The sequence below is a fragment of the Orycteropus afer genome, unplaced genomic scaffold (genome assembly GCF_000298275.1).
Source record: "Orycteropus afer afer isolate SDZICR_OR568_19922 unplaced genomic scaffold, OryAfe1.0 scaffold00221, whole genome shotgun sequence".
In the NCBI taxonomy this organism is placed as follows: domain Eukaryota; kingdom Metazoa; phylum Chordata; class Mammalia; order Tubulidentata; family Orycteropodidae; genus Orycteropus; species Orycteropus afer.
This window is the reverse complement of record NW_006921808.1, coordinates 1,826,638-1,836,581: the sequence shown is the minus strand read 5'-3', so window position 1 is coordinate 1,836,581 and position 9,944 is coordinate 1,826,638. Positions and strand designations below refer to the sequence as shown.

The window sequence follows — 9,944 nt, the reverse complement described above, 5'->3', positions numbered from 1 at the left end:
CTAAGGCACTTGACTGCTAACCAGAAGGCTGGCGGTTCAAACCCACCAGCCACTCCTCGGAAGGAAGATAGGGCAATCTACTTCTGTAATGATACTGCCTTGGAAACCCAAGGAGGGGTCGCTATGAGTCAGGTACGACTTGACGGCACATAACAACAACAACAACAACAGCCTATGAGTATGCCTTGCTCCACATAATTTCATTTGCAAATACTGAAGTTCATACTGCTTGACAAGATATCTAAACAAATACTCAAAAGAATATGAAGAAATAATGATCTTTTTTAAAGGATGATTCAAACATTAGAAGAGTGATACCCTCTCTAGAGCTGAGGTGTATTATTTTTAGATTCTAATACAAAGCAGCACATTTCCTACATTACTAATATATTCCCTTAAACCAGAAGCAATAGTGTGTGTAGTGGGGAAGGGAGATGATGTCTACTTCTTACCTGCAAGAGATTGGTAAGCAAGATGAGTGTCTGCTTTCGGATGAACGGATCTGAGTCCTTCAGACACATGGAGATATTGGGGATATATTTGTCCACCATGACTGTGTACCGGATGCAGAGATCACACATGACAATGATGACATTGTTGCGGACAGCCACATCATTACACACCTCAAGCTCACGCACAAGTGCTGGGATGCTCCTCTTAGCCAAGTCCTCATGCTGTAAGCACAACTTGCCTGTCACAAAGGAAGGGAAAAGTCTCATTCACATTCTATTCTATGCTACTCCTATGTCTAAACTTTATCCAGATATATCTTGCCATGGATTTTATTTAATCTAAGTCAAAATATCATGTAAAAAATTTCAAACAATAAAAAAAATCAAAGCCAGTCAGACCAGTACTAGAGATTTTAGGAAGCTCAAAACGCTTGGGAAAGTTTATAAACTGCCTTAGGAGTTTCATGACATATATTCTATGGGATGTTTCTCTATGCTAATAAAATGAGTTGCCTTTCAAAGTCAATGTTTCAATGTTGCATTTATCTACTTACCTAGAAAGTGACCTTCAAAACCTAACAGAAGATGCATATTACTTCTGATTTTACATGTACTCCATAGAAGCTGAATATCTTTTAAAGAATTTGAACTTTGAGCTAGGTAAACAGGAAATATTGTTCATCTTGTTTATTTCTTGTACATAGTTAGAAAGAGAGCTGCTGAGTTCTATTTATGTATTTATTTTGTGGCCTGGTAAATGTTTTGGTATTATGTGTAATTTTTAGATAATTGAAAAATAACTATCAATTACTGAAAAACTTTGTAACTCTTACTAACATATACAATCACATAAAAGGAAAAAAAAAATGAAATTATAACATAGAGGTCAATGTTTTAAAGATTAACTATGAGTTCATGGAGAAATAGTAGGTCACCTACTAGTTCTGAAAAGTATCAAACTTTTTTAAACTGAACTTTGAATGTACTTTTCCATTCTCAGAACTTAGTATAGTCCCTGCCATTTAGTTCTTGATGAATAAACCTCATAGTGCTAAATGATGAGAACAAAAAAATTACAAGAACAGTTGTCACTATAACAATTTAACATAATCTTACTTAACATACAGAAAGTCCTGCCCTATAGTGTTTTGCATCTGATAGTGTTGGGTTGGTAGCACTCCGTTGTGACTGCAGAGCTGGGTACTAACATCAGAATCACTTATAAAAATCACAGGAGCTAGAGGAAAAGGAAGTCCACCAGTATATAACACATTGCTGTGGCTAGATTTATTTAGACAAAAAGCTACATGTGGAAATAAATTGTACAAACCACATTCTTTCCTCAGTTATTCTTACCTAAGGTAATGACTGCATGTGCTCTAATAATGGAAGACATGGGAGAGCCTCTGAACTGGGAAAGCAGTTGCAAAGTGGGGACATCACTGTCACCTTGTGATGACATTACTAAAGAGAAAGAGGAAAAATATATATTTACAGTACCTCAAGGGTTAATATAGCCATAAGACAGTACAGGGCAGAGTGTAATTTCAAGTGTCTTACAGTGATCCACATCAGTAGAAGCAGCTAGAATGGACTGAATCAGAAGGAAGACTCGCTTCTCCACTTTGGCAGGACACAACTGGGCTATACCTCCTAAGGTAAAAATGCATTTCACCTACAAAAAGAATAAGTTTTGCAATGAAAATAAGGCAAAAGAAGAATTAACTCTAGCTAGATTAGGACATGTTAATGGAATACTTTTTTGTTCCTCAAATTCAAAGAGCTTTACTATTTTTTTCTCTCATAAAAGCACATGGCTATTATAAACATTCAGTCACTACTTAATGAAACTCACCCAAAATTAGGGTAATCATATAATTTTATCATCTAAATCTGGATACTTTTGTGAGTAACAGGTGGTACTATTAATAATTATACTATGACAACAGGAGTAAACCAGGATTATCTTGGGTAAACTGGGATATACACATCCCCATCACCTACTTAGAATCCAAAGATACCATTATTGTTTTTATTTAACTATTCCACTATCAGGAACATGCATGTTGTTTCTAATCTTTTGCTATTGTTTACGTCCACTGTGATGAACACCTTTGTACTTCACTATTTTATTTTCTTAAAGAGCTCTGGTAGCATAGTACCTAAGGCACTTGACTACTAACCAGAAGGCTGGTGGTTCAAACCCACCAGCCACTCCTCATAAGGAAGACTGGGCAATCTACTTCCGTAGTGATACCACCTCAGAAACCCAAGGAGGGGTCACTGAGTCGGGTCCGAATCAACGGCACATAACAACAACAATTCTATTTTATTAGAGGTGAAATCCAGGGTTAAAGGTATATAAACTCATTTTACATTTTAATACTTATTTCCAAATTGTTCACCAGTTTAGTTTACTATTCATACTACCAAAAAACACGTATTAATATCTATTTCCTCATATCCACCACTACTTAATCCAACACACCATTTACTGTGTTTACTAATGATATTCAGCTTAAAAGTTAACTAATATTGTTGTTCTTTTTTCTTTAAAACTTCAAAAATGGAGGGGTGATATTAATCAGTAAAAGCCAAGTAAAGGATTATTTCAGGGTAAGAAAGCCAATAAGTGTGTGTGTTTAATACATTCCAAACAAATTTCTTAATGGATTAAAGAAATATTTGGATTATATTTAAATAAACATGAAATAAACAACATTATAGGGCAAAGTTTTTTCATATGTATTTTGACTGAGGGGTAGAATTTGATGACATTTAACCATTGAAAAAAAAAATCTTAGGTGGAAAACTCACTGGCCATAGGAAGTATTTTTTCTTAACTTCGGCAGACAAATTAGAAGACTGTGGTAGTTCAATTTGTATGTCAACTTGGCTGGGCCCGGTTGAGTGGCTAGGCAGCTGGTGGTAGTTATTCCCCATCATGAGTCTGGCAACGAACTCCATGGTGGGATCTACCACAAGCAGCTGAGTAGCTGCCATAGGGATGTGGTCTGCTTCCTGTATATAAGGAGAAGCCTTGGAGATAGTCTCTAGCTTATGCAATGCTTGGACCCTGCATGTAGCTGTGTCGTTGTTCAGCAGCCTGCCATACCCTGCCAACCTGCAGACTTACAATGGACTTAAAAATTAATGGTCTGCCGTGCGATTTGGTAACATCGGGATGGTACCTTTTTACTTGTCAACCTTGGGTTTGTTGGTCTCAGCAAATAGCAGCTGTCTGAGTGAATAATCGCCTCTAGCTCCAGTGGGCCAGGAGCAGAAGGCAGAGCTGGACCCCAAGGTTGAGAGGCTATTACCGATCCCCTAGAGCCTGGCACTTTGAACTTGGACTTAACGCCTCCAAAGTGTAAGAGAATAAACTCCTGTTTGTTAAGGCCATCTTATTTATGGTATATATTCTTGTCAGAGTGGCACTAGGTAACCAAAACAGAATTTGGTACCGAGAGAGTGGGGTGCTGCTCTGACAGATACCTTAGATGTGGAAACAGGAGTGGAGTGCATCCTTGACCCAAGACCCCAGCAGAGAGACCCCAGCATACATCATGACAGACAGCAGGAGCAGAGCAAGAGACTAGTATGAGAGATGGCAGGGGCAGAGCCCAGAGACCAGTATGAGAGATGGCAGTAGCAGAGCCAAGAGAACCAACATGAGACAGCAACAGCCTTACCAGCCCACAGAGGAGAAAGCTTGATGTCTTTGAATGGTAGAGTGGGTTGCCTTTGGCCATTAATTGGTAGAAAAGACCAGAATGAAATGGAGTAGTAGGTTGGCCAGACCATGGAACAGGAAAGCTGTGTGCTTTGGGGGCAGGAAGATTTCCAGCGGAGTGGGTTGCCTTTGGCATTAATCAGCAGAAGTGGAGAGACCAAGGAAATGGAAGCAGAGCTGGCTCAGTCTGAAAGGGGTATTGCTCTGAAATGGCCTTTGGGGTGGAATGAACACAGCCCCCTAGGTTTCAAAGAGCCAGGCTTTCACCAACTTGGTTCTGCAGTGTGGGGCTGCTCATTCATATGAGCCAATGGGATGGAGCCATAGGCGCTGCCCAAGAGTGAGAGGGCGGGGCTGCCATGCCCAAGAGAGAGAGGAACGGGGCCCACAGGCCAAGGGGTGAGGTCACCATTTACAGGAACTAGGGAACTGGAGCCACCCAGTGAGGGAGATCAGTATAGATGCCACCCAATGAAGATCTGTACAGGAGCCAACTTGAGTGGCTGGGCAGCTGGTGGCAGTTATTCCCCATGATGAGTTGGCAATCAGCTCCATGGTGGGATCTACCACAAGCAACTGAGAAGCTGCCTTTGGGATGCGGTCTACTTTCTGTATATAAGGAGAAGCCTTGGGGATAGTCTCTAGCGTATGGCATGCTTGGACCTCACATGTAGCCATGTCATTGTTCAGCAGTCTGCCATGCTCTGCAACCTAGGGACTTACAATGCACTTAAATTAATGGCCTGTCGTGTTGTTTGGTATTATCAGGACTGGGCCTTTTTATTTGTCGACCTTGGGTTTGTCAGCGTCAGCAGCCAGCAGCTGTCTGAGTGAAGAAACGGCTCTAGGTCCAGAGGGCCGGGAGCACGAGGCAGAGCAATACCCCAAAGTTGAGGGGCTTTTACCCAGCCCCTAGAACCTGGCACTCTGAACTTGGACTTAAAGCCTCCAAACTGTAAGAAAATAAACTCCTGCTTGTTCAAGCATCCTGTTTGTGGTATGTTCTTGTCAGAGAAGCACTAGGTAACCAGAAAAAAGAGTAAGGCTCCATTAGAAACCCTGAGTTAAGTGCATTCTATACATCATGGATTTGTTACTCAAAATGTCTTGATTCCAATGGGTAATGATATCTTTTATTATTGAAATTGTGCTTAGCAATGACTCAAGCACAAATGGTCTTTACCTGTAACAAATTTAAGCACTGTCTTCAATCACTAGGTAATGCAAGTGCTACCTGGTAAAGCAAGGACTAAACACAGAAAACAGGTATTCTATTAATTTTCAAATAAATGAGGAAAATGGCCAATTCTGGCTAAATGATGAGCTCAAAAGGTAGCTCATTATTTTTTTGATTAGACAGTGTCAGACGTTGGAGTCAGAATTATCTTACGTATTTTGTGACAGTCAACCATTCATGTCAGCAAACTGGCTCACATTCATTGGAACGCTGGAACCTCTTGCACTGAAATAATTCCTAAACCAGGGACACGATGTAATATAAGTTTGCCGCTAGAAGGTCAGTTGCGTTTTTACACTAAAATATTTTATTTTAGACATTTCTTTAGAACTACTCAGCAGATTTCTTACTTTTATAGTGCAATGTTCAAAAGCTCACAGGACACTTTGTAATTAAAACAAATCAACAAAAAGAACAAAGAACATATTCGCCTTATTATTTTTCTTTATTATCTTTAAGCTTGACTCTACAAGACTTACAACAAACACTGAGTTTCCTGGTTGGGATCAGGCTTCCAATAGGATCTAACTGGATGAAATGTATACTACTAAGTTTTCCATAAATATAGTAAGTACATAAGAAAAAACAATAGGTTAGCAATGAAAAATTAAAAAAAAAAAAAAAACCCAGTAACAAAAAACCAGTCATTCTAGTCTAGGGGGATCTTTTTCTTGGCAATAGTATTTGAAATGCCCATTATAAAATAATTTTTAAAAAGCCTAACTTATTTAAAAGGAAAAGAGTGGTGAAGAAAAGTAGCTGTTTACCAAAAGGTCTTCATCAATATTTCCTGCTCCATCTTCCTTAAGGACAATGTTGGACAAGCACTGCTCACAGGTGGAGACGATATTCACACAAACCTGCTTCAGTATTTCCTGTGGCAAGTTAAAGATAATTTCTGAAGGATCTCAAACATTTACCAAATTACTTATAAAAATCAATCTTCTCAAAAGAAACACTATTATCTTCAAATGAATAAATTATAAGCCATGAAAAACTCAGCCATCCTGATTTTATCTTTCCTCTTTTCCATAATTTGTCCAAAACAACACACTTTTAGCAAGCAATCTAGCTATGAGAACTGGCTAAGTGGAATTACCAAAAATGATACATGCATGTGTGTATAAAATATTTCTTTCTGCATTTGCTTTAGAAGGCCCAAAAGGAATGAGTCAGAAACAACTCAAAGGGAACGGGCTTATTAGTGCCCTAATTTGCAAAAATTTGAATAATAGCAACACTTCTTCAACAAGAGAGAAACACTGTAATCAATTCTTCTGAAAAATGGAAATGGTGAATTAACTACTCTGATAAATAGCATATTTTTGAAAATAAAATTTTAGAGAGTTCCAGTAAGATGGTGGAATAGGGATAAAGACTGCACAGGCCCCCTTCAACAAAGAAAAGGGGAACCAAATGACATACATACAGAAGATAATCCTGGACTCCTGAACCTTGAAGGGAAGGATATAGAAGTGTACTAACCTCCATCGAGCAGAACATTTTGCATCAAAATACCAAAAACAGAGAATTACAGAGCTGTGGTCTGGCAGCGATCCTGATGGCACAGACAGATTGGATACTTCCAAGTGGTGGAAGGACCTAAGAATTAACCTAAAAATCAGCCCTGCTAACCAGGGACTGCACGGAGGACTACTCTGGTAGCTAGGGAATAAAAGAGGAGGCACCGAAGAGGACAGTGGGATGAGCTGTGGACTTTTATCTGTCCGGAAGGTGCAGCTACTTTGAATGTTTAAAAGTGGCTTGACCATTTTGGGTAATTAAAGCAACAGCATTCTCCCAAATTCCAGGAGCTTTAAAACAGGCTTGTTTTCGTCTGTTTTGAAACTACTACTATTACTATTACTTTTGTCCTTTTTACTATTATTCTTTATTCTTCCCCTCCCAGGTCCTAGTTTTCAGCTTTTTTTTTTTTTCTTTTCCCTGTTCCTGGTTGCAATTTTATTTCTTTCTCATGATTAACCCTGTTCCTTTTTTTCTTTTTGCATTTTTTCCCTTTTTTTCTTCATTATTCTCCTTCACTACCTTTTTGCTCTTATTGCCCTATCCCCAGATATTGCAGGGGTTTTTTTCATTTCTTTTTCCCTTGTTATTTTCATCCGTTGCTGTTCCTGTGTAATTACAGTTGAGTTTTTTTTCCCATATGCTTTTACTTTTTGTCTAACAGAGTGGAAGACAGCAACAGTCCCCATACAACAAAACCATACCCATACCTCCTGCAACTTCACTTACTGAGCGAGAGCCACCACTTTGTTCTCCACCAATGGGCCAATAATGAAAAACCACCAAGAAAAGCCTGAATCACCCTTGGCTGCTCTTCACAAACAGTTACAGAGATATAAATACAATAACGCCACAACGTCTCAGAGACAACAGACCATCACAGTCCACACAAAGAAGCAAGAAAATGTGCTAGAAACAAGGAAGCGGGATATAGACCCAGAACACATCCCTGAGGAAGAAGCAGCATTGGAACTCTCTGATAATGAATTCAAAAGAATTGTATTTAGGTATCTTCAAAGGATTGAGAGACAGACCAAAGAAAACAAAGAAAAAACCATAGAAGAATTTTGGAAGAAAATACAAGAACAAAATGACAAATTAAATGAAAAATTATAAATGATTCTAAATCTATAGACAAAAATCCAGAAGTTAATACTAAATTGTCAGAAATAGATAACACATTGAAAGGGCAAAGGAGTAGAACTGATTCAACGGAAGATAAAATTAAAGACACTGAAGACAAATACCTAAATACTTCGGAAAGGGATCAATCAGAGAAAAGATCAAAACAAAATGAAGAAAGCCTAAGGTTCACGTGACATACCATCAAAAGGAATAACCTACATGTCACTGGAATTCCAGAACAGGAAGAGAAAAATAAAACCACTAAGAAAATTGTCCAAGATTTGTTGAAGGAGAACTTCCCTGATACAATGAAAGATGAGAATATATCCATTCAGGAAGTCCAATGAACCCCAAACAGGATAGACCTCAAAAGAAAATCACCAAGACACATCATCATCAAACTCATCAAAACCAAAGACAAAGACAGAATCCTGAAAGGAGCACGGGAAAAATAAAAAGTTATTTACAAAGGAACTAGTAAGAATAAGCTCTGATTTCTCAGCAGAAACCATGCAAGTGAAAAGGCAAAGGGATGGTATATATAAAATCCTGACAAAGAAAAATTTTCAACCAAGAATTATACACTTGGCAAAATTCTCCCTTGAATATGATAGTGAAATTAGGAGACTTCCACATAAGCAGAAACTAAAGGAATTTGTTAAATCCAGACCAACCGTACAAGAGGTACTAAAAAGAGTCCTTTGAACAGAGAACCAAAAATAGCAAATAACAATGGACGATTAATACACAAGATGACATAACCCAGAAACCAAAGCTATGGACATATCCAAAGTAAACTGAGCTACCAACAATGTAAACAGAGAACCAGAGACATCAATTGGCAAGTGAGGAGAACTACAAACCAAAAAGAGGGAAAACTACTGTGTAGTTACAGAACTTCTAAATAGTGAGGAAATCAAGAGAATTACAAGATAGAATGAACTGTTCTAATCATGGGGAGAAAATTATAAATCACATGGTAACCTCAAAGAAAAATGATAAACTTTCACATCACAATAACAAAGAGGACAAGCACAAATATTCAGCAAATACTCAAACAACAGCAACAAAGAAAATAATAAAACTATTCATAAATATAATTAGCTCAGCACAAAAAATAATATGGATCAAAGAAACCAGGGACATCATGAAAAAACACATAACAAAAAGACAGCAATAAATACATACTTGTCAATAATGTTAATGGATTAAATGCACCACTCAAGAGATAGAGAGATGCAAATTGGATAAGAAAAGAAAACCCATCAATATGCTATCTACAAGAGATACATCTTAGAGATAAAGACAAACACAGACTAAAAATCAAAGTTTGGAAAAAGATATATCAAGCAAATAGCAACCGTAAAAGAGCAGGAGTGGCAATACTAATTTCTGATCAAATTGACTTTAAGACAAAAATCACCATACAAGACAAGAAGGACATTATACAATGATGAAAGGATCATTTGAACATGAAGATATAACCATAATAAATATCTATGGACCCAATGAAAGAGCCCCAAAATATATAAATCAGATTTCAAAAGAGTTGAAAAGTCAAATAGATGACTCCACAGTCATAGTGGGAGACTTTAATAAACCACTTCCAATGAAAGATAGAACAACTGGAAATAAATTCAACAAAGATGCAGAAGAGCTAAACAATAAAATCCACCTACTTGACCTTACAGACATCTATAGAGCACTTCACAGAACAACAGCACAATATACATTCTTTTCCAGTGCACATGCAACATTTTCCTTGACAGACCACATGCTAGGCCATAAAGCAAGCCTTAATAAATTTAAAAACATTGAAATATTGCAAAGCATCTTCTCAGATCATAATGCTATCAAATTAGAAATCAACAAT

At 37.8% G+C, this 9,944-nt stretch overlaps 1 protein-coding gene across 1 annotated transcript in view; it reads right to left on the bottom strand.

Annotated features, from left to right (window-relative positions):
* NCAPD3 (non-SMC condensin II complex subunit D3) overlaps window positions 1-9,944 on the bottom strand; it is a 257,331-nt gene that overhangs the window by 57,687 nt on the left and 189,700 nt on the right. Inside the window, exons 19-22 of the mRNA XM_007948735.2 lie at window positions 6,190-6,297; window positions 2,013-2,127; window positions 1,809-1,916; window positions 453-691 (exon numbers count right to left, since the gene is read on the bottom strand). Coding sequence (XP_007946926.2) covers window positions 453-691; window positions 1,809-1,916; window positions 2,013-2,127; window positions 6,190-6,297 — 570 coding nt within the window. The remainder of the gene's footprint in view (window positions 1-452; window positions 692-1,808; window positions 1,917-2,012; window positions 2,128-6,189; window positions 6,298-9,944) is intronic.